The sequence below is a fragment of the Lepidochelys kempii genome, chromosome 11, assembly GCF_965140285.1.
Source record: "Lepidochelys kempii isolate rLepKem1 chromosome 11, rLepKem1.hap1, whole genome shotgun sequence".
In the NCBI taxonomy this organism is placed as follows: domain Eukaryota; kingdom Metazoa; phylum Chordata; order Testudines; family Cheloniidae; genus Lepidochelys; species Lepidochelys kempii.
Window position 1 is genome coordinate 38500197 of NC_136390.1, and position 24884 is coordinate 38525080.

At 41.5% G+C, this 24884-nt stretch overlaps 1 protein-coding gene across 1 annotated transcript in view; it reads right to left on the minus strand.

Annotated features, from left to right (window-relative positions):
- Positions 1-24884, minus strand: part of ABCB11 (ATP binding cassette subfamily B member 11) — a 69397-nt gene that overhangs the window by 37717 nt on the left and 6796 nt on the right. Inside the window, exons 4-13 of the mRNA XM_073304739.2 lie at positions 24067-24308; positions 20468-20555; positions 18954-19087; positions 17221-17392; positions 14721-14845; positions 12521-12695; positions 9247-9360; positions 8221-8331; positions 4914-5039; positions 2002-2205 (exon numbers count right to left, since the gene is read on the minus strand). Coding sequence (XP_073160840.1) covers positions 2002-2205; positions 4914-5039; positions 8221-8331; positions 9247-9360; positions 12521-12695; positions 14721-14845; positions 17221-17392; positions 18954-19087; positions 20468-20555; positions 24067-24308 — 1491 coding nt within the window. The remainder of the gene's footprint in view (positions 1-2001; positions 2206-4913; positions 5040-8220; positions 8332-9246; positions 9361-12520; positions 12696-14720; positions 14846-17220; positions 17393-18953; positions 19088-20467; positions 20556-24066; positions 24309-24884) is intronic.

The window sequence follows — 24884 nt, forward strand, 5'->3', positions numbered from 1 at the left end:
AAGTGTGAAAATATGCCTTTCCTCTCTTTGATGTATTGATTATTACCACATAGTTCTAGATTTCCCCTGATACTGAATGTTCTGTGTATGTTTCTTGGGGAGTGTATTCATCTTTGCTCCCAAATGTGGCCAAATACATGTAGTACACCTTATTTAGTCACTTCAAAGGAATGTGTGTAACTCTATTATTTTCATTCATTCTATGCTTTCTCCCCATCCATTTGAGTACTCAACAGGTTGCCCATAGAATCACTGAACTGTAGGGCTGGAAGGGTTCTCAAAAGGTCATCTAGTCTATACCCTTTTTCCCCCGATGAGGCAAGACCAACTATAATTAGACCATCCCTTACAGGTGTTTGCCTCATCTGTTCTTAAAAACCTCCAGTTATGGGGATTTCACAACCTCCCTTGGAAGCCTATTCAAGAGCTTAACTATCCTTATAGTTAGAAAGTTTTATTACTATCTAACCTAAATCTCCCTTGCTGCAGATTAAGCCCATCACTTCTTGTACTACCTTCAGTGGACATGGAGAACAATTGATCAGTGTCCTCTTCATAACAGCCCTTAACATATTTGCAGACTTGCTATCAGGTCCCGCCTCAGTCTTCATTTTCTCAAGACTAAACATGCCCAGTGTTTTTAACCTTTCCTCAGAGGTCAGGTTTTCTAAAAAGTTTTTAATTTTCATTGCTTTCCTCTGGACTCTGTCCAATTTGGCCACATCTTTAATAAAACATGGTGCCCATAACTGGATACAGTACTGCTGCTGAGGCCTCACGAGAACTGAGAGTGAGACAGTTGCCTCCCATGTCATACATACAACACTCCTGTTAATACACCCCACAATGATATTAGTCTTTTTTGCAACTGCATCATATTGTTGATTCATATTCAATTTGTGATCCAGTCTAACCCCCAAATCCTTTCAGCACTACTATTGTCTAACCACTTATTCTCCATTTTGTGATTGTGCATTTGATTTTTAATTCTTAAATGTAGTTAGAATCCTAGATGATTAGGGTTGGAAGAGACTTTAGGAGGTCATCTAGTGTAACCCCCTGCTCAAAGCAGGACCAACACCAACTAAATCATCTCAGCCAGGGCTTTGTCAAGCCAGGCCTTAAAAACCTCTAAGGATGGAGATTCCACCCTAGGTACCCCATTCCAGTGCTTCACCACCCTGCTAGTGAAATAGTGTTTCCTAATATCCAACCTAGACCTCCCCCACTGCAACTTGAGACCATTGCTCCTTTGCACTTGTCTATATTGAATTTCATCTAGTTGATTTCAGACCAATTCTCCTATTTGTTAAGGTTGTTTTGAATTCTAATCCTGTCCCTCAAAGTGCTTGCAACCCCTCCCAGCTTGGTGTCATCCACAAATTGTATAAGCATGCTCTCCACTCCATTATCTAAGTTATTCATTAAAATATTGAATAGCACCAGATGCAGGACTGACCCCTGCAGGACCTAACTAAATACCTTTCCCCAGTTTGACAAGGAACTATTCATAACAACTTTTTAGTATGATCTTTCAACCAGTTTTGCACCCACATTATAATAATTTTATCCAAACCACATTTCCCTGGATTGCTTATGAGAATGTCATGTGGGACTGTGTCAAAAGCCTTACTAAAAATCAAAATATATCATGTTCACTGCTTGCCCCCCATCCACTATGCCAATAACACTGTCAAAGAAGGAAATTAGGTTGGTTTGGCATGATTTGTTCTTGACAAATCCATCGTTTGCTATTCCTGATAACCCTATTATCCTATAGGTGGTTACAAATTGATTGTTTAATCATTTGTTCCAATCTCTTTCAGGTATCAAAGTTAAGCTGACTGGTCTATAATTCCCTGGGTCCTCTTTTTCCCCTTTGAAAGATAGGTAGTATGTTTTCCATTCTCCAGTCCTGATCATGGTTGCAGAGAGAAAGGAAGAGGAATTTTCTCACTATTCATCAAGTTCTGATGAAATACTTTAGCAGGCAAAATTTACCAGTGGCAGATCCATGATAAAGTTGTAGGCATTGGCTTCCTTGGCTGCTTTGATGATGTCTTCCATACTAGCATCATCTTGGCCATAGCGAATGTTCTCTGCAATTGTGGTAGCAAACAGGACTGGTTCTTGCTCAACAATACCAATCAGTGAGCGCAACCACTGAATGTTAAGGGAGCGAATGTCATGGCCATCAAGGGTAACCTACAGAAGAACACCAGTTAAAAGTGAAAAAGCAGCCATAGGTGCCAACTTTTTCCGGTGCTGGTGGGTACTCGCCCCCAACCCCGCCCTGACTCTACCCCTGCCCCGCCCCCTCCCGCCCCTGCCCCCCCATTCCAACCCCTTCCCCAAACTCTGCCCCCTCCCTGCCCCATTGGAGTCCTTCTCCAAACCCCCACCCTGGCCCCGCCTCTTCCCAGAGCGTGCTACGTTCCTGCTCCTCCCAGGGCCGGCTCCAGGCACCAGCGAACCAAGCAGGTGCCTGGGGCGGCAAATGTAAAGGGGCGGCAGGACGTCGGGCTCTGGCAATACGGCGGCCACACCATCACTCCGCCTCTGTGTTCGGCAGGCAGGATTCCACCTTCCCGTTTGGTGGCAAGTGTTGGTTTTTTTTGCCGCTTGGGGAGGTAAAAACGCTGGAGCCGGCCCTGCCTCCTCCCCCTCCCTCCCAGTGCTTGCCACCGTGATACAGCTGTTTCACAGCGGCAAGCGCTGGGAGCTGTGGGGAGAAGCGGGGACACAGCACACTCCGGGGAGGAGGCGGAGGCGGAGAGGAGGTGAGCTGGGGCGGGGCAGGGAGCTGAGTTAATTTTTCCCGGTGGGTGCTCCAGCCACGGCGTCGGCACCTATGAAAGCAGCTGATCTCACACTGCTGTAACTCTACAGCCTCTAATGGAGTTACTCCAGAGTAATTCTGGTACCAGACAGATCAAAACCAGCCTTATTTGGACTTCAGACTATAGATTCAAAAATAAAACTATAAAAAGAAATAATGAGAAAACTGGACTCAACTCGGCAAGAAGACGAGTGCTTCCCACCCCTCAGGGAAGTAAGCAATTACGTTTGCTATATTGTATCATATAAATCTTTAATCAAGATTGGATATTTTGCCAAAAATATGCTCAAACAGGAATTAATTCAGGGAAATCCTATGACCAGACTTTATGATCACAGTGGTCCTCCCGGCTTTATAATCTGTGAATCTATGACAATCAAAAGATTAATCACTTCCCATGAAAAATTTCACATTTGACTTTTCATCCTAATTCAGAATGAATTTTTTTCCCCAAACTGACATTTTAGTTCATTTGCCTCAGTTTCTTATACCTACATCTCAGGGGTTGGTTATGAGAACTAATCAGTGCTTGTAATAGAGCTGGTCGAAATATTTCAATTGATTTGTTTTTGGGATGAGAAATGGACTTTAGAAAATAGAAATTTTTGCAAATAAAAAGGATTTTAAAAAATGTTCTGGGTGTTTTTTTTTCTTTTTTACAAAACCGGAAAATGAAAATTTAGGTTATTTTTGTTTGTTTTTCAGTTCTACATTTTCCTCTCTGCCCCCTGTTCTCTTTCCTGGTTTTCCTTCTCCCCCTCCTTGCTTCACTGGCAAAACAGAAGAAGGAAAAAAAGGGGGAAAGGGAAAGAAAGGGAGGGGGAAAGGAACAATGAAAACGAAAACATTTTGAAAAGGAAAATGTTCAAAACCAGTCATTTTTGATAAAAATGTTCACAAAGATAACTGAACAAACATAAATCCATTCTCTTTTGAAACCAAAGAAATAAAAATTACTTTGAAATTTTCCAGGATTTTTTCCCCGTTTTTCATCCTGCTCCAGTTTGTAAAGCACTTTCAAATCCTCAGATAAAAGGTGTGATATGAGAATAGCATATGCTGATTATTAGCATGACTAGGACATGAGGAAATTATGGAAAGATCACCATAATATGACTGATTTTTATATAAATGGGTTCCAAGTGAGAATTGGTTTATACTTCACTCATCCTTTGACTCTTTTAAGTTCCGTTACAGAGCACCATTTATGTGATTTATACCATGGAGCCAAATGTTAATGAAATAAGAATGTTTATATATTAAACATTTCTTTTGTTGGTAATAACACATAGCCAATCCATTCAGCATATACTGTAACAGTATTATAGGTAAGGCTAAGATTTTTTCCATGGAATCCATGACTTCCAGTGACTTCCGTGACTTCAGCCTGCGGTGGCTGGGAGCTGCAGGGCATAGGGGGGACCCTGGAGCTCCTGGCCACCACAGGCACCAGGGAACCTCGCAGCGCCGAGCCCCCACGGGTGGAGGGGGCCCCCAGAGCTCCCAGTGGCCCACCGCAGCTGCCTAGCCACTAAGTGGGGACCCAGTAACTTGAGCTCCCCATTTTGCCATGGGTATTTTTAGTAAAAGTCACCAACAGGTAATCGGCTTCCATGAATTTTTCTTTATTGCCCGAGACCTGTCGGTGACTTTTACTAAAAATATCTGTGACAAAAACTTAGCCTTAATTATAGGATAATGATTAAGTGCTCAAGACTAAATTTCTCAGGATTTAAAACTGTTTGTCACTTCTGGATTCCCTAGCCTAAATATGACTTTTATATGCATAAGTGAAGTTCTCATTGAAGCTTAGCATTTAATTCTTATTTTGTAGGGAAACCACTTTTGTCCTCACTAAAAACTTCTTTTCTTTCCCATAAATATTGCTGATTGTATCATTCAGGAGACTCCAGAACAGAACTAAACAAAGCATCCTGCTCGTTTCCTCAGTCACTGTTCTTTGGAATGGATTTTTAAAAAAATCCAGAATCCTGCTTCCCATCTTTGAGTAACAATGATGATACCCTTTAAAGTGAATAAGGTTAGAGAAGCCCTGCTGGAGTAAGACACTCACCATGCCTTCAGTAGGGTCATAGAACCGCTGGATGAGCTGCACTGTGGTGCTTTTCCCAGCTCCACTGGGTCCAACAAAAGCAGTTGTCTCCCCTGATTTAATAACCATGCTAAGGTTATCCAAAATCTGAAAGCACAAGAGAGACCATCTATTGTAACTACAACATTCCTGAAACCAAGCAGATGGACTGGAAATCATCATGTTTTGCTTTCAACTTAAATGAAGATGGGAAAAGAGAACCAAAGGATTTTTAAATAAACTGAAAAGCTTGATTTTACAGTTCGTTAACAGCATTATTTTCCATGAAGGATATACAGACAAATTCTGATCTTTGTTGGTTATGTCTGACTCCCACTGAAATGAAGAGGAGTTGGATACACCCTAGAGGAGAATTTGCTGTATATGCGTTATGAGTACCTGCTAAAATCTACATGTTATGTCTGCACCAAAGATACTGTATAGAATAATATGATACTTAATATGCTGCTCTGTCTAGAAGTGGCTGCATTTATTTGTTTGTCCAATAATACTCTTTTCAAGCAGACTTTGCCACAGCAGCAGTGAAGCAAGAGACATACAGTCAGTGTTCTTTTCCCTCTTCCTAGCACTTTACAGTATAATGCACGGCACTTCCCCAGAACAATGGAAGAATTAAATTATAAAATCTCTTCGCTCATTTTGTTTTACTACCTTCTAGCCTATTTTTGCATAAATTTATAGAACTGTATAATTGATTAAGGAGCTCTGAAAAATAAAAGGAATCCAATAAAAAGTGGAAACATGGACAAAGTGCTAAGGAGAAGTACAAAAGAACAGCACAAGCCTCTAGGGACAAAATCAGAAAGGCTAGGGCAAAAAATGAGTTACACGTAGCAGGGGGCATAAAAGGTAATACGAAGAGATTCTTTAAATACATTAGGAGCAAGACAGCAGGAAGAAGGAAAGTGTAGGTCCTCTGCTTAGCAAGGAAGGAGATCTAATAACTGATGGTGTCAAGACGGTTGAGGTGTTTAAGGCCTATTTTGCTTCAGTTTTCACTAGAAAGCTTAATGATAAACAGATATTCAGCACAATTAATATTAACTATTAATTAATATTAACAACAAGGGGGAAGGATGCAAGACAGAATAGGGAAAGAACAGGTTAAAGACTATTTAGATAAGTTACATATAGATCAGTCAGCAGGGCATGATGAAATTCAACTTCCGTACTTAAACAACTAAGTGAAGCAATCACGGAACCATTAGCAATTATCTTTGAGCACTCATGGACAATGGGTGAGTTCTGGAGAAAGGCACACATAGAGCGACCTTTCAAAAGGGGATAAAGAGGACCTGTGGAATTATTGATCAGCCAGCCTAACTTCAATATTTGGAAAGATAGTGGAACAAATGATTAAACAATCCATTTGTAAGCACCTAGAGGATAATAGGGTTATAAGGAAAAGCCAGCATGGATTTGTCAAGAACAAATCATGCCAAACCTACCTAATTTCCTTCTTTGACCTGTCAAAGAATGGCCTAGTGGATGGGAGGAAGTGGTGGACATGATATATCTTGATTTTTAGTAAAGCTTTTGACACACATGACATTCTCATAAGCAAACTAGGGAAATGTGGTTTAGGTTTCCATTCCATAAGGTGGGTGCAAAACTGGCTGAAAGACCATACTTGAAGAGTAGTTATCAATTGTTCACTGTCAAATTGGGGGAGGTATCTTGCAGGGTCCCAGAGGGGTCAGTCCTGGTTCTGGTACTATTCAATATTTTCATGAATGACTTGGATAATGAAGTGGAGACTATGCTTATAAAATTTGTGGATGACACCAAGCTGGGAGGGGTTGCAAGCTTATTGGGGGACAGGATTAGAATTCAAAACAACCTTGACGAATAGGAGAATTGGTCTAAAATCAGCAAGATGAAATTCAATATAGAGAAGTACAAAGTCTACATTTAGGAAACAAAAATCAAATGCACAAGTACAAGATGGAGAATAACTGTCTTAACAATGGTATTGCGGACAGGATCTGGGGGTTATATTTGTAAATCACAAATTGAATGTAAATCAATAATAATCAAGATATCAAGAATGTAAATCAATAATAATGAACCCAGATGAATAATCAAGTTGCAAAAAAGGCTAATATCATTGTGGGGTGTATTAATAGGAGTGTTGTATGTATGAGACAGGAGGCAACTGTCTTGCTCTACTCAGTTCTGGTGAGGCCTCAGCAACTGTACTGTGTCCAGTTATGGGCACCATGTTTTATTAAAGATGTGGCCAAATTGGACAGAGTCCAGAGGAAAGCAATGAAAATTATAAACATTTTAGAAAACCTAACCTCTGAGGAAAGGTTAAAAACACTGGGCATGTTTAGCCTTGAGAAAAGAAGACTGAGGGGGACCTGCTAGCAAGCCTTTGCCAGAGGATGTTGTGAAGGCGAAGACTAGAACAAGGTTCAAAAAAGAACTAGAGAAGTTCATGGAGGATAGGTCCATCAATGGCTATTAGCCAGGATAGGCCGGGATGGTGTCCCCAGCCTCTGTTTGCCAGAAGCTGGGAATGGGCGACAGGGGATGGATCACTTGATGATTACCTGTTCTGTTCATTCCCTTGGGGGCACTTGGCAATTGGCCACTGTGGAAGACGGGATCCTGGGCTAGATGGACCTTTGGTCTGACCCAGTATGGCCATTCTTATGTTCTTATGTCTGCACATATGTTAAGGGCTGTTATGAAGAGGACACTGATCAATTGTTCTCCGTGTCCACTGATGGTAGGACAAGAAGTAATGGGCTTAATCTGCAGCAAGGGAGATTTAGAATAGCTGTTAGGAAAAACTTTCTAACTATAAGGATAGTTTAGCTCTGGAATAAGCTTCCAAGGGAGGTTGTGGAATCCCCATTATTGGCAGTTTTTAAGAACAGGATGAACAAACTGTCAGTGATGGTCTAAATTTCCTTGGTCCTGCTTCAGCATAGGAGGATAGACTAGATGACCTTCTGAGGTCCCTTCCAGACTTACATTTCTATGAATCTATGATTTCAAGGGAAGCAATATGCAGATGAACCCAGATGAATTTTTGTGAGCTCACAGTCTACAAAAAAGAATTCTCATGAATGTACTGGAAAAGAAAACTACACAACTTCTAACACTGTTGATACCAAACTAATTAATTGCCTCCTTTTAAACAAAGGGCTTGTGCTTTTGGAAAGTAAGTTATAACATAGGAGTTTATAGATTACTGACATAACAGTATATTCTATTTAGTTACCGTAAATTATTCAAAAGAGGAATGATGAATAATCACCTTTACTTCTGGCCTGGATGGGTAATGGAATGTTACATTGTGGAATTCAATTTCACCTCTTATTTTATCCAGCTTGTAGCCCTCTTCTGACATGCAGTCAATGGTAGGTTTCTAGAGTAGAATTTGTCATGTTATTTATTTGGTGTTAAACAACCGAGACTGCTGCAGTAGATACAGTATTCCTTCCAACACACAAAACAATGACATTTCAGTTTGAAGAGCTCTGGGCTGTACTCCAAAGCAGAACAGATTTTGCTACAGGAGCATAAGACTCTAAGCTAAAATGACAATGTGGTTGTCACTGGTGAGGAAAGTTGGGAAGAGAAATGATGTCTGCATGGGGCACACAGCCATCTCTCTCAGTCTGTTACGTCACTTGGGATAATCCATTAGAAAGGCTGGGTGTGTGTCAAGGCAAAGCATAAGAAATATTGTGGCTTTGTCATTGTAAAAAATTCAAGGAGAAGTCACAGCACACAATGGCATAATTATGAGTAAGTTCACTTTCTGTTAGAATCATGTTAAATAATATATAAAGACAGCATAACAACAATTAAAAACACAAACTTCTGTTCTCATCTAAACACACAGACAGGCTTTGGGAGACAGCACCTCATCTGGTGCAAGTCTGCATAGCCCATTGACATCAATGACGCTATATCCATTTACATCAGCTGGAGATTTGGTGCTGGGTGTTTCCTGGAGCTTGGCTACAGTATGAATATTAAGACCTTCTTCTGTGCCTTTAGCCTTAATTTGTAACTGATCATTAGCTGCACTTACAAGACCTGAGCATGAAATATCAGTGTTTGGTAAAAACTTGAATATTCATAAACAAAACATTTAAAGATGTCGATTCAATGTCCTCTTTATAAATTGCAGCTAGGTCTTTTTCTTGTGCAGGCAGCTGTTTCTTAATTACCCTCATTTCACTCATTTACACTGTTAATAAAAGCCTACCCTGCATGGGGCTTGTTTAACTATTTTTCACAGCAGACTGACAGAGCTTAGGAATTCTGTACTTACTTTATCTATCGTCTCAAAGATGTTTGTTGCAGCCCCGCGGCCAGTAGCAAAGGCCTCCAAACAAGGAGAAGCCTGACCAAGACTTAAAGCACCTATTAAGACTCCAAAGAAAACCTGAGAAAACATGGGAAGACATTAACTGCTTTATGTTAATTTTTTCCTTAGAGCTTAGAAAACAACCTGGTACAGAACCTGGGTGGTAACTAGACAAGGCCTAAGTCTTCTGGACATGTTTGGGGCTAGCAAGCAGGATTCATGCTCCAATGTTTGAAAACATATAGGACAGCATGGTGATGTGCCCTCTGTATTTGGAGTTTTAAATGCATTGTGTTGTTTGGTATTATGCTCAATCAGCAGCTTTAAAATACTCTTTGGTTGAAGTACTGTTGTTGTTAATGTGGGACCGATGGCTGTATATGTATCCGACCTGCAAAGCTTGCTACAAAGGCAGGTTCCTGCCACTGAGAGGATTTCCCCTCCCCCCTATGTAAAAGTGAACCACAGCAGTAGTGCCTAATCCATCAGAACCCATACTCCACCTGCCAGTGCTTGAACTGAATGAGGGTGGGATGGGACAGCGTACAGGCCCTTTTGGTAGAATGCTGTGTCACTTCGTAGCTGCTGTATTTGTGGAAGCCTCAACTCCACTCCTACAGCATACCCACATTCCTCCTCTGGTTTTGCAAATGAATGCTGTTGCAGCAGCTCACCCCAGCCCTACCCAGTGAAAGTGTTCTTCCCCAATCCTAGCTAAGAACCCAAGAAAGGAATCACTTGCTGATCACCCCTTTCCCAGGATCATGTCCTTTTGCGCTAAGTCAGGGTAGCATGAGAGGAGATCTGACATGGGACCTGAAGAAAGGCTGTGTTTCTGGTGCAGCCTCTCTTTCTGAAGGGATCACTAGAGAGCTCAGCCAGCAGGGGCGAACACCGGCAGGCTGAAGACACTGCACTCCAAGAGCCCACCAGGAAGGCAGGGAATCTGGGGAGGAGGCCAGAATGCTGAAAGCATTTGCCAGAACTTGTCTTCATTGGGAGCTTTGAATGCTCAGTCCCTCTGAAAATCAAACCACTTTTATTAAGGTGCATAAATCTACATTTATGTGCCTGACTGTAGGCACCAAAGTCTGAAAGTGTTGGTCATTGTAATCAGGGGCGAGGAACTCAAAGAATAGGATACTGGGGGACAGAGATCATAAGAACGGTCATAATGGGTCAGACCAAAGGCCCATCTAGCCCAGTATCCTGTCTTCTGACAGTGGCCAATGCCAGGTGCCCCAGAGGGAATGAACAGGTAATCATCAAGTGATCCATTCCCTGTTGCTCATTCCCGGCTTCTGGCAAACAGAAGCTAGGGACACCATTCCTGAACATAATGGCTAATAGCCATTGATGGACCTATCCTCCATGAATTTCTCTAGTTCTTTTTTGAACCCTGTTATAGTCTTGGCCTTCACAACATCCTCTGGCAAAGAGTTCCACAGGTTGACTGTGTGTTGTGTGAAGAAATACTTCCTTTTGTTTGTTTTAAACCTGCTGCCTATTAATTTCATGTGGTGACCCCTAGTTCTTGTGTTATGAGGAGGAGTAAATAAAACTTCCTTATTTACTTTCTCCGCACCAGTCACGATTTTATAGACCTCTATCATATTCCCCCTTAGTCGTCTCTTTTCCAGGCTGAAAAGGCCCAGTCTTATTAATCTCGCCTCATACGGAAGCCGTTCCACACCCCTAATAATTTTTGTTGCCCTTTTCTGAACCTTTTCAAGTTCCAATATATCTTTTTTGAGATGGGGTGACCACATCTGCATACAGTATTCAAGATGTGGGTGTACCGTGAATTTATATAGAGGCAATATGATATTTTCTGTCTTATTATCTATCCCTTTCTTAATGATCAGGGAAGAGGGAAGACTTCTTCATTACTTTGCTTCTTTTATTTCAAGGAACTGGGTTGTAATATATTCTATGTAACATTAACCTGGTAATTGCTACAGTACAAATTGCCCTCATTAGAATTAAACTTTTGTTTAGAACTTATTTTGATTTATGCCATCCCTTCTTGGCTATTATCATGGAGGTGGTAGCTTGATGTAGCAGATAATGAATATCTGGCCTATGCCCTTTGATTTTGGCCCATCTTTTTGCTCTGTTATGACTGATCAGCTTGGAAACAAAAAAAAATGCAAAGAGGATTATGTGTAACCATTTACATTAGTTTGGTGATGTCTGTGGAATTCTGCTAAGAAGCAGTTAAGGACTCAGCTAGCCTTCTGAGAACAGCAGACAGGCATGTGTAAGGAGAGGCTGGCAGGGTGTGGCATGTAAACTCTATTGCCAGGGGAGAATAAAAAATACACAGGGGCAGATTCTCCTCTCATTTACACTATTATAAATCAAGACTGAACTCATCCACTGAACTCATCCAAGCTACACTGCTGTAAAATCAGAGTTAAGCAAGAGGGAACTAGGCCCAGTGGTTTTGGTTATAATAAAGGAAAGCATTGCTTGGTTAACCCTCACTGAATTAATTGGATGGGTGTTCAGCACAACCTCTCTGTGACCCAGAAAGGAATATGTGGAGACTGGGTGTATATGTTTAGAGTGATAAGTAAGAAATTTGATGCAAAAGAAAGATGATTGGCAACTCAGAAAGCAGAGAAAAGAAAGGCAGCACTGGAGATATTCCCTTCCAAAGTTGGCTACAGTTTATCAGCTACAAGATAGTTCCCTGCTGGTTGCCATTTACCAGTTGGGAATGCGGAACTACAGTTATTGGGTGCAAGTCAAGGAAATCTCTGACGGGCTTTATCGCTGCACTGACCTATTAGTGCGAAGTGTAATTTCAGGTTATTCCATATGAGGGCCATCTGCCAGCAGTAGAGAATAATTAAAATATCTAAGGATTCAGATTCCATAACATTTAAACCCTGGTATCTCAAACAGCCATTCTACTTCACCTAACAGCTTCCAGAGCTGCATAAAAGTTGGCACAATGTGCTTCCAGCCACCGCTGCAAGAACCAGAGTTTGAACTTTATAGACAGAAATAGCAGCTGAATCCTGGAGTAGTGGAGAAGAAGGTCCTTCAGGGGAAAATAGGGTGTTTTGCCATTTTATATTTGGTAACTAAATACGAGAGCAAAGAGCAGAGAAGAAAAGCATGGTCAGACAGTATTCACCACTCTGAAAGATAGGTGATAACTAATGTACATATTCAGGGACAGTTCTGAAAAACTATCAGACATGAAAGGGGCAAGTATTATAACCAGTACCTGTAAGAGAGTTCCAGGTGAATACTCATTTTCTTCAAGGACAAGTTTTGAGCCATACCAAAATGCTAATGCATAACACAGGAAGATTATGAACCAGATGTAACCAGTGAAGAATCCTATTATCATCCCTTTTCTAATTCCCCAGCGCTGGGCAAACACTAGGTTTTTATCATATCTAAGGAAAGAATAAAAATGAAAGTGGATGAATTGCATTTACCAGAAAACTTTGATGAGCAAAGACCAATACAATCAGGCTATTTCATGGAGGGATGTTCCTTCAGTAATACAGTGGATACCATAAAAAATTTAGCATTTACTCCTTTGCAGTAAGGGCCCCATGCTGCTCTCACTGAAATTAACTGCAAAGCTGCTAATGATTCCAATGGGTGTAGTAGCAACCTCAGACAATAAAATTGTAGACTGTCCTATTATAAGTATAGGAAAATATCAGAGTTACTGCAACTACCTGCCCAAAAGAATTTGCGTTGTTCTGACGTAGGAGAAGTTTTGGATAATTTGTGACAGACCTGCAATCATGCTGTATTTTAAATTAGTTTAAAAGAGAATTGCAGTATAATACCATCAACTCACTACATCTAATTACAAAGAGTAAATAATTGAAAAAAATATATAAATGATCAAGTTAATTAAACAGGAATCTGCAGTCTGATGGCACTTGAAATGCAGCTCAGCATCTGAGTGACTAAAACAAGCAGTTGACACCAAGGTTCTATTAATGTTTAGGGTGGTTTGTTGTTGTTATTGTTAAAGAGAATGGTGAGGTTAAAAATCAAACACTTTAAAAAAATGTCTTTACTAGACCTGGTGAATAGTAGGAAAAACTGTTCATGAATATTTTGGCAACTTCTAAATTAAATTTTGTTTTGACTGTGTTCATGCCCCTTTGTATTTACATTCCATAAGCTAAGGCATATTTATGCAGATATTTTCAGAAAGCAAATTTTGGTGGCCAATAACACTTCACATTATTAACATGTAAAACATGTAAAATCTAATTTACTTTTAAGTGTTTATACTGTTCATTTACTATTTGTATTTTTCCCAATTTGGTCAACAAAAATAGGATAGTCAGTTTCACAATTGCTTGTAATCAATTTCCCTTTCCCTTTCTCAGGCTACATAATGCTATATTTGGCTTGCAAGCAATATAAGAAACGTACGTATGTGTTTTCAGATACAGTCCTTACATCATTTGCAACCCACATAGAATTTTTAATAAATCGTAGAAGCACTTCTATTGGGTCTTCAGCAAAAACCTTTATTTTGGAGCACATTGAGCTGAGCCTCCTTGATTTTTTAAAATAATGTCTCATATCTGCTATGGATTATTGCAGTAATTAAAACTTGTTAATTTCTAAACAATAATATAATGTACCGTACAGCACCTCAATCAATCTGCTTCCTTTTTCACAGACTCAAATACTGAGTTTCCAGGCTTTCAAAGAGGCTGCATTTCCTTCAAGTAATTTCTCATTGACAGACATCTATACTACTCCATCTTATGGAGATATTGTAACAGTATTTCTAAAATCTCTTTTGAAAAGCTCATTTTAAAGACATAGATATATTCTTATTTAACAAACAGCTGTCATTAAGTGGGAATGACAACAGGGATAATGGCTGTTGTATTGGCAAAGTGGCTTTTGGTATTTAGAGCAATGTGGATGAAACAGTATAGTATGCATCAATATCTAGCCATTTGGAATGCTAATTCAAAGAAATAAAAGAGACCAGGCTGCTGGAAGGGCATTTTCTGAAAGGGCCCTGTGGCTGGAACTTGCCCCCTGCTGACCTTGATGACTTTCCAGGAACACTGAAAAAGCCACATATTTACCACGGTTTTGGGGAAGGCTGAAAGTATGTTCCTGGAGGTGGTGGGCAGGTGGAAAGGAGTTATTCTGCTGCTGTAATTCACTGGCTGGCTGAGTTATAAGATATTAAAGTTTATGACTGCATGATGCTGCTGGCAGGCTGAGTTTATGGGTTAGCTATGTATGTTTTTATGGGTTAGCTATGTATGTTTTTTTAATGCTGTTGGGTGGTCATTATTTTGTAGTTGTCAGACTAATTGCCAGGGCCTGGGAGTTTATGATAACCTTTTTTAAAAACAAAAACAAAAAACCACTATTGCTTCAATCTAAAGAAATAAGAAACCTCATAGAAATGTGACTGAACAAACCTTTCAACTTCTTTCCTCTCCCCACCAAAAGCAGCCACTGTTCTGATTGATGACAGCACTTCATCAGCCACAGCACCAGCTTTTGCATATGCCTTTAACTCTAGGCCTGTCAGTTTTGCCACCACCTAAAAAGCCATAAGAAGTATTAGTGGCAAAATATTATCCTGCTCCAGTTTTAGTGCTTACAGTACCGCGTTTAACCAATCAAGCACGATCAGCAAGCACTCCTCATTGTCCACACTACTAGCCAGACTTTATGTCTCCCCAGCGTACTTTAAGCAGAATTTATAGACCACAGATTTTTATTATGCACTTCACCTCCTCCAAATCTTCTGTGTTGTCCTGTTAATGCACAAACCCACACTAGCCTGTGGCCACAATGCATACCTGCACTCTGGGCAGCATGGCCATGCCCCATTGCCAACTGCTCTGCTGATCGTGAGTCACTGGGGAGAGCAACTGGCAATGAGTGGCTTCACATTCTCCTCCTTCATTGCTTCAAGAAGGCCAATGGCATTTTGGGATGTATAAGTAGGGGCATAGCAAGCAGATCGAGGGACGTGATCGTTCCCCTCTATTCGACATTGGTGAGGCCTCATCTGGAGTACTGTGTCCAGTTTTGGGCCCCACACTTCAAGAAGGATGTGGATAAATTGGAGAGAGTCCAGCGAAGGGCAACAAAAATGATTAGGGGACTGGAACACATGAGTTATGAGGAGAGGCTGAGGGAGCTGGGATTGTTTAGCCTGCAGAAGAGAAGAATGAGGGGGGATTTGATAGCTGCTTTCAACTACCTGAAAGGGGGTTCTAGAGGATGGCTCTAGACTGTTCTCAATGGTAGCAGATGACAGAACGAGGAGTAATGGTCTCAAGTTGCAGTGGGGGAGGTTTAGATTGGATATTAGGAAAAACTTTTTCACTAAGAGGGTGGTGAAACACTGGAATGCGTTACCTAGGGAGGTGGTAGAATCTCCTTCCTTAGAGGTTTTTAAGGTCAGGCTTGACAAAGCCCTGGCTGGGATGATTTAACTGGGAATTGGTCCTGCTTTGAGCAGGGGGTTGGACTAGACGACCTTCTGGGGTCCCTTCCAACCCTGATATTCTATGATTCTATGATTCCTGCATGTGTCTAAGCAGCTCTGAGAACGGTTAGGCAGAGTTAAACAGCAAGGGAAGGAGTCACAGAGGATGCCAGCTGGAAGTAGAGGGAGCAGCGGCTGTAAACGCCAGGTGCCGCCCAGTTTCCAGTGCTGACTCACTCTTCAGCTGGGCCGACAATAAGGAGTGGGGAAAAGCAGCAAGCAACTACTTCAGAGTTTCCCACCTGCCTGTGTATCTGTTCCTGTTGCCCATAGGGTAGCCATAGGAGTAGCTCAGCAGTAGAGACCTCAGCACTCCCTCTTTGTTCCCTTGTGGCAGTCCTTAGCAAAGCCACTGGAGACCAGATGCACAAGCAGCAGCAGGCAGGGTGACCAGATAGCAAGTGTGAAAAATCAGGGTGGGGGTTTGGGGTAATAGGTGCGACAAAGCCCTGACTATTGGGACTGTCCCTATAAAATCAGGACATTTGGTCACCCTAGTGACAGGGCAGTTGCAGCGACTCATTTAAGTGTACCCCTTCCACATCCTCTTTTATTCCATGACAGTAATCAGCTGTACAGCTGCCACAGAGCCCTAAAAGCAACTTAGGCTTCTCCACCCAGACACCCCTGATTAACTGGACAACTAAGAGTACAGTGACCCACCAGAGATGAAAAGAATATCCATCAGATAGTGGAGAGATGGAAACACCATGGGACAAGCTGAGAGAAGGTTGCCCAGATATCAGGGAGACCAGGTTTGTGGAGAAAACAGAGAGAAACTGGGGCCAGAAAGAGATGGAGCGAAGGATCCAGGCCATGGGGAGAGACAGTGAGCATATGGAAGAAAAGAGAAATAGGGAGAGACAGAGGAAACATTCAATGGACAGAAGAGCAAAATGACAAATGGATAGGAGGGAAATAGAGCAGCCACCACAAAGAAAACGCAGAGCAAGAATAGCCACACAGAACTTTAAGGGTATTTTTGGATTTATGTTTTCACACTGCCTTTCATTTCCTGGAAGAAAAATGGGGAATTGCAATGAGGAAGATTTCAGAAAAGGAGAAGCTTTCGCTCACTTGCAGTTGGGGTAGTGAAAATGGGGGAGCAGGGAATGGGGCAAACAAGACATGGCACTATTCCAGAACTTCCTCCTTCTCAAACACATGCACAGTTCAAGCCCCTTGTTGAGGAACTCTCTAAAACATAAGGTACTACTATGAAAGAAAGCTGTGGGTCAGATTCTGATCTCAGCAACAGCAGTGTCAATCCAAAGTCTCTTGAGTCTCGACAGAGTTCAGTGGAAGTATTTACACCAGTGCCACTGTGACCTGAATCTGGCCCCCAGCCCTATGGTATACTACTATCTCGCTCTAAATGGTCATCGCATTAAGACATGAACTGCATTAAAATCTCTTACCAAGCCCAGGATAGATGCTCCTATCCCAAGTAGTGGGCTGATAGCAATAATAACCATGGTCAGTTTCCAGCCACTAGCAAATCCTAACAGGAATCCACAAACAAAGGTGGTGAAGCGCTGGATAAACAGTGCTGCTTGATCAGCAATAGCATCATTGATTTTGTTAACATCACTGTAGAGAACAAGAAAAGCAAAGATAGATGAATCTCATTTCCCCTGCATTATAATTCAGAGCTGAATTGGGGCCCTGTAATTTTCCTTGCCCCTATTCTTCCCCACTATCACCACTTTCAGCAACTCTGGGCTGTAGTGAGAAGGAGTTGGTACAATTCCCCCCACTCCATCCAATGGCAAGAGGTATTTGTGTGTGAAATCTAAAGAAGGACTTGAGATACTGACTTCCCCCAGGGGCTGAGCATCCTGCCCTTTGCCCCTTAAAATAGACTGCATTGCCTCCCTTGGTGTACCAGCCCTTCTCTGTGGGATGATTCGGAGGGAGGACAAGGCCAAGACCACAACTCTTCCCTCTCTCTGCTAGCCCCTCTCCACCGCTCTTCCAGCTTCATGTCCCCTTGGAGGGGGGATAGAATGGAGCAGGAGGGAGCAGGGAGTGTATGGACTGCTATTGTGGGAGGCCCTTGGAAGGCTTCCTTTGCAATCCCTTACCCTTCCTGTGTGGCAGGGCAGTGACTATCACTATCTAGCCCTAGAGCAACTGCACAGTTTTCAGTCACAATGAACACACAGATGCATTTCTGCTGTGTAATGCGCTGTCTCAGTGCAGAAGACATTTCTGTTGGGTCTTAATATGACTCAGTGGTCACACACTTCCGCAGCTCTTGGTTGTCACCTCATGCAAAGCTGTCCACTCGTGTCACCCTTAGAAGCAGAGGGCATGGAGGTTTGGAAGAGCTATAAGAAGCAGAACTGCTAGCCAGTAAGATGTTAAGTTCTCTACCGCAAAAATAATACCGTTTGATTTATGAAACATGTTTACAAGTTTGGAAGGTTTCTCTGGCATGTTTTCATGCTGAGGATTCTCTGGGTGTGTGACACAAAGCGGTGCCAAAGAAGAGAACTGGCTTATATCAGAGTAGTTGGAAATGCAAAGCTATTTACATCATCTTTTTCCCCTGAAATTCTTCTTGCCCACACACAACTGACCTTGGTCCAGAAGTTTACTGGAAGTGACAGGCACCACTATGCAATGGCAAGAGGCAGAAGGGAAAAAAGTTCTGCAGTCACAGGAAAGTGACAATGGCAATAGTTGGAATGTAACTTCCCTGCTCTCTCCGTATGCAGTATTTTTTTATGAATGGGATCCTTGATGTATTGTGTTAGCTCTTTATAAGTTTCAGTTCTCCTGTTTGCCAAATGTGGACTGTAGAACTTACAATAGAATTTAGCTGATTAACTCTCTGACAGTCTATGTATTTATATGGACCCCTGTCACGAGAATATCTATGTTTTAACCTAAGTTAGGAGTCCATAACTGGGGTTTCAAGGTCTCATACAAAGCCCATTGAAGTCAATGAGAGTCTTTCCAAAGACTTGAAGGTGTTTGGATCAGGTCTTTAGAGCCTGATCCAACTTCCAATGAAGTCAATAGGAGATGGAATAGCCCCCAGGGGACTGAGTCTTCTAAAGTCTTTTATGTACTGCTGTATTGTTCACAGCACCTTAGAAACTAAAAAGACATGCACTGTGACATAGGGTTCTTCTAGATTACTTACTCAGAGATTCGTGTATTCAGTTCTCCTACTGATGTACAGTCAAACCAGCCTATATCCATTCTCATTATTTTCCTGAAATATGCTTTCCTGATTTTCTGAATCTGACGAGCTGCAGACATTACCCAAAAGCAGATCTGGGAAGACAGTAATGTGGATACTGACTTACTGTTAAGAAAACCCTTTCCATTCCCGCAACTGCAAAAAAGTAACATGGTTAATGATGAGATAACCATTAACATGGAATATATTCTAACTACATACATGTGACATCTGCTTGATGTACAGCTGCCTGGGAATTTTCATCAGAACCTGGGATGTGAGAGACCCTGCTTCCAGATTCAGAGCAAAGACTTGAACATAGGCCTCCGAACTCTGAGGTGAGTGCCCTAATCATTCAGGAGTGGGTGGGTGGGTCTCTCTCTCTCTCTTCTCCCGCCCCCAGATGTATTTTGTATTTTATTTCAGGTCTCAGTTTTGTCCCAATGCAGAATTGGAAAATTTCTGACACCTCCAAAATATTCATGGGCTGTCAAAACCATTTCCTGCCCAGCTCTAATTTTATGCCTTTTGTTTTACATAAGCTGACATGCTTTACAGGGTCTGGTGCAAGCAGTTGCCTCCATTATAAGAGTTGGAGAGGTAATGCAAGACAACTGACATTGATGGGGTTGCATGGCTGTCCCTGGGGACAAAATCTGGCTATCTATATGTATATGTAATGTTCAGATCACATCACTCACTGCCGAAACAAAGCCAGTGCTAGGGCAGCAACCATTCTGCACCAGCAAAATTCCACGTGCTTTTAGGAGGAAGAGTGAAAAATGGCTTCTCCTGTTGAAAATAATGTGTGGGGTACAGACAAAAAACTCTACTAGAGTATTCTACAGGAACGGTCCAAACCCCAGAGCACATCACACAGGGATAAGCTGTAGTGGTCTGAGCCATTACTTCAGAAAATTCTGGGCCTGATTCTCCTCTTAACCCAATTTTATCCGAGTGTATTTCCATAGGCCTTATTGCAGCTACTCCTGATTTATTCCTATGCAAGTCAGAGGAGAATCAGGTCCTTTATACGGTAGATAGAATGAAATATATATCATATTGTATAGTGATAAAGACTAAAGAAATAACTTGTCCTCACTGACATTTGGCTATGATGCTTTTGACCCTTTGAACTTGGCTATGTTAGTCAATTTTTTGTTTCCCTAACCATTGTGGAGCAAACTTTTCCTGTGGTGCAACAGAACCTGCATGCACTAATCTCACACTGGGTTACATTCACCCCTATGCAATGGACCAACATGGGCTTATGCCCTACAGTTGTCTAGACTCAGGCTGGCCCTCTGCACAGAGGTGAGCTGCATCCCATGAAATTAAAATCTGAAACACTGCAAGGGCAGATGCCTTCGCCATTACATTGTGCAAAAATATACAGTAAATAGGAGCCTTTGTTATGAAACATAACAGTTTAGTGTTTTATATATTGGAAATAACATGGGGAACCAAATACTGACTTGGAGGTATCCTAACACAAGCACCATACACCCGATTCCAGCATAGTAACTTGCAAATCTGATCATTTCACTTTCAATATCCAGGAACCTATAAAGTAAAATAAAATGAGAAGATTAAACAATATTGTTACAAATTTCTGACAGCAAATCTGCTTAATAGTCCACTTACCAGTGATGTTTCAAGGGCATTCCTTGCATTCATTAGTCAGGATAATTTAAAATAAGGGCACTTTGGTAATTGATTGCTAAAGCTGGTGCAACATCACATCTTGGGGGTAAGAAGTGGCAAAAACACTTCTTCTGATATCAGAAATGATGAGGTGTCCCCTAAAATGCTGTTCATTAATAGTCTACTGTTCTCAAGGGCCAGATTGTTTCTGAGCCTAATGCAGATGTGGAGGGGACTGGGAAGTGCAAGGAGTGCTGTAGAGTGGTTTGCAGTGGATGGTTGTGAAACACCACTAGACCTCATGCAATGAAAAGGCGCAGGAAAGGATTGTTTTGGGGAAGAGGTGTCCAACATAGTTTCAGTAGATAGTGACCTTATATAGGACTTGTCTATACGGACAATGAGTGCACAGCAGGCTAGTGTGGGGTAAATTCATACCCCAGCTTGCCATGACCAAAAGTAACTAAAGGCTTGTCTACATGAACATTTAGTTCACCACAAGCTGGGGTGTGAATTTACCCAACACTAGTCTGCTGTGAACTAACTGTCCATGTGGACCCTGCTGATGCGCACTACAAGTTCCATAGCTGCTCCTGGGGGAATTCAGCGCCACTGCATACATGCAGAAACACGTCCCCCACTTTCTCCCCCTCCCCGATTCTCTTTGTTTTCCTGGACCAGCGCTCACTCACTCCTCCCTGGCAGCACGGGTGTGTCTGTTCAGGCACCCACAGAAGCTGCAGGGAGAGGTAACTCAACATGAGGGTTTGGGGGTTGGAAGGGGAGGTCTGGGAATGCCCTGGCCACCCAGGGATGTTAGTTCTGGTGGGGGAGGCGGGGAGGAGGAGGAGAACGGAGATGAAAAAAGTTTAAAAATTTAAAATTCTGCAAAATTCTGCATATTATATTTGTCAGAATAACACAGTAACATAATAAGAATATAATCACACCCTTTTCAATTATTTTGGTAATTTATTTCAAAATACTTGTCAGCAAATAATTGAAAAGAGTGTGATTATATTGTGTTATTTTGACAAATAAAATATGTTGAATTTTAAAATATTGTGCACAGAATTTTTAATTTTTTGGCACAGAATTCCCTCAGGAGTACATAGCATATGTTGATCTATCCCTCTTTGAAACAGGACTAGATAAAAGCACAGTAAGGAACAGTCCACATGGCCAGTTAGTTCGCAACAGGCTAGTGTGGGTTAGAGTCACACCCCAGCTTGCAGTGAACTAAATGTTCATGCAAACAAGTCCTTAGTTACTTTTTACCAATATAGATGCTAACTGGTAGCAAAAATCAAACAATGTTCTATAGACAAGTGTGAGGGGTGGTTGTTGTACATTCAAATATTACATTATGTTATGAAAAAAGTACCCAAATCTGAACTAATAATTTCCTTCAGGTCATGTGGAAATACAAAATTATCCCTAATCTCCATGGTGAACACCAATTTGCTGCTGTTACTTTTGTGTTATTTCAAAATACTTCAGTGGAGCTTCCTGGCTATTTCTCAAGATTTTGATAGGTAACAATGAGAGTTGGGACCAGTCTATTTTCTTAAAAGCTCATCAAACTCAAAATTAGAAGAGCCACAGATTTTAAGGCCACAAGGGACCATTATGATCATGTAGCCTGACCTCCTGCAGAAACTGAGCACTGGAAATATGGAAAAGAAGCCCTTGAGGAATTCCACCATGATTTCAACAATTTCCATCCCAACATCAACCTCAGCCTACACCACTATACTTATCTACATGCCTCCAGCTTCCGTCCAAGGTATACCACACAATCCATTGTCTACAGCCAAACTCTAAGATACAACTGCATTTGCTCCAATTCCTCAGACAGAGACAAACACCTACAAGATCTCTATCAAGCATTGTTAAAACTACAATACCCACCTGCTGAAGTGAAAAAACAGATTGACAGAGCCAGAAGAGTACCCAGAAGTCACCTCCTACAGAACAGGCCCAACAAAGAAAATAATAGAACGCCACTAGCCATCACCTTCAGTCCCCAACTAAAACCTCTCCAGCGCATCATCAAAGATCTACAACCTAGCCTGAGAAATGATTCCTCGCTTTCACAGATCTTGGGAGACAGACCAGTCCTTGCCTACAGACAGCCCCCCAACCTGAAGCAAGTACTCATCAGCAACCACACACCACACAACAGAACCACTAACCCAGGAACCTATCCTTGCAACAAAGCCCAATGCCAACTCTGTCCACATATTTATTCAAGTGACACCATCATAGGACCTAATCACATTAGTCATGCCATCAGGGGCTCATTCACCTGCACATCTACCAATGTGATATATGCCATCATGTGCCAGCAATGCCCCTCTGCCATGCACATTGGCCAAACCGGACAGTCTCTATGCAAAAGAATAAATGGACACAAATCTGACATCAGGAATCATAACATTCAAAAACTGGTAGGAGAACACTTCAACCTCTCTGGCCACTCAGTAACAGATTTAAAGGTGGCAATTTTGCAACAGAAAAGCTTCAAAAACAGACTCCAACGAGAAACTGCTGAGCTTGAATTAATATGCAAACTAGATACCATTAACTTGGGTGTGAATAGAGACTGAGAGTGGCTGGGTCATTACACATATTGAATCTATTTCCCCATGTTAAGTATCCTCACACCTTCGTGTCAACTGTCTAAATGGGCCATCATGATTAGCACTACAAAAGTTTTTTTTCTCCTGCTGATAATACCTCATCTTAATTAATTAGCCTCTTACTCCACCTTTTCATGTTCTCTGTATGTATGTATATATATATCGTCTTATTATATGGTCCATTCTATGCATCCGATGAAGTGGGCTGTAGCCCACGAAAGCTTATGCTCAGATAAATTTGTTAGTCTCTAAGGTGCCACAAGTACTCCTGTTCTTTGTTCATAAAACATCAGAGGCAGTCAGATGAATCATTTTCAATTCAACAAAAGTTGCCGGGAGCCTTGGTGGCTCAGGGAATTGATACCTGGCTACAGAGCCTTTTCTCTTGAAGTGACTAGTTCAAATCTGTTCAGGTAGGCAGAAAATTACCAAAAGTCTTTCCCTTCTAATGGATGTTTAGTTACCTGTGTGAAATATATTAGGGGTCTCAAATTTGTTCCTGGATGAACCAGGCCACCACTAAACAGCCACCACTAAACAGAATCCTTGCTGGCAGTTCTAGCTGAGAGACCAAGGGCTGAATAGGCATGAGATACCCTCCCATCCCTAGATGTGATCCCTCCAGGTGAGACTTGAGGCATAGTAGTAGAACAGAAAGAACACGGGCACGTTTCCTACAGATAGAACATTTAGCTTCTTAGATTGAACTGGGCCCTTTTCTCTAGCAAGAAATTCACTTACAGTGTTTAATAAGAAAGAAAAAGAAACAAACTCCAGGGACCACTTACCCACAACTTTTTGATGTATTTGTTTCATTTTGGTGAAGGGAACTGTTGATCCACACTATGGTGCCATTCACACATGCCTTCTCTGGGTTACTAAGCTCTTGCTTCTCAATGTCATATTGAATAAATGTGTCTGTCATCAGACCAAAGACAAGCAACATGCATGGCTGGGCTGCTCCATGAAGAATGGCACAGAAACTACCAAAAACCATCATTAAAATCTCAGATGATGAAGAGAATCGAAACTAAGAGAGGGAAAAAAAGACTGTCCGAGTGATTTTGGTGTTAGCTATGCATTAATTATTCATTAATCATATGTCCCTGATTGACATTTCAGGAGAGTAATTTCAGCAATGTTTACTAGTGAATATTTGATTCACAATGTAGAACCAATCCTACTCTCATTGTATGGGCATGTAATCCCTCTTGATTACAGTGGGAATTATTCATGAATCTGGGAGCAGAGTTTGACCCTCTGAGTGAACGTATAATCAGACTTGCAGAGAGTAACAAAAAATGAAATCCAAATGATAAAGCATCACTGCAAGGTATCAGTATTCCACACTTTGATTCAAAGGTTGACTGTGAATATGTCCTTGAAATTCACGTTTACTTGTATAGTCTACTTTGCATGGTTTTTTTGAAAAAATTAGGACATTCTACACAACCTGTGAATAAGGTAAATTATTGTGACTTCCTCCTGATGGTTCTGTGGTTATATGGTCGAAATTTGACTAAATAGACTCAGGTTGGGATGTTGCATAGATACACACTACCAATTAATGTATGTAGAGTGTTATGATCAGGTACTATTGGAGAAG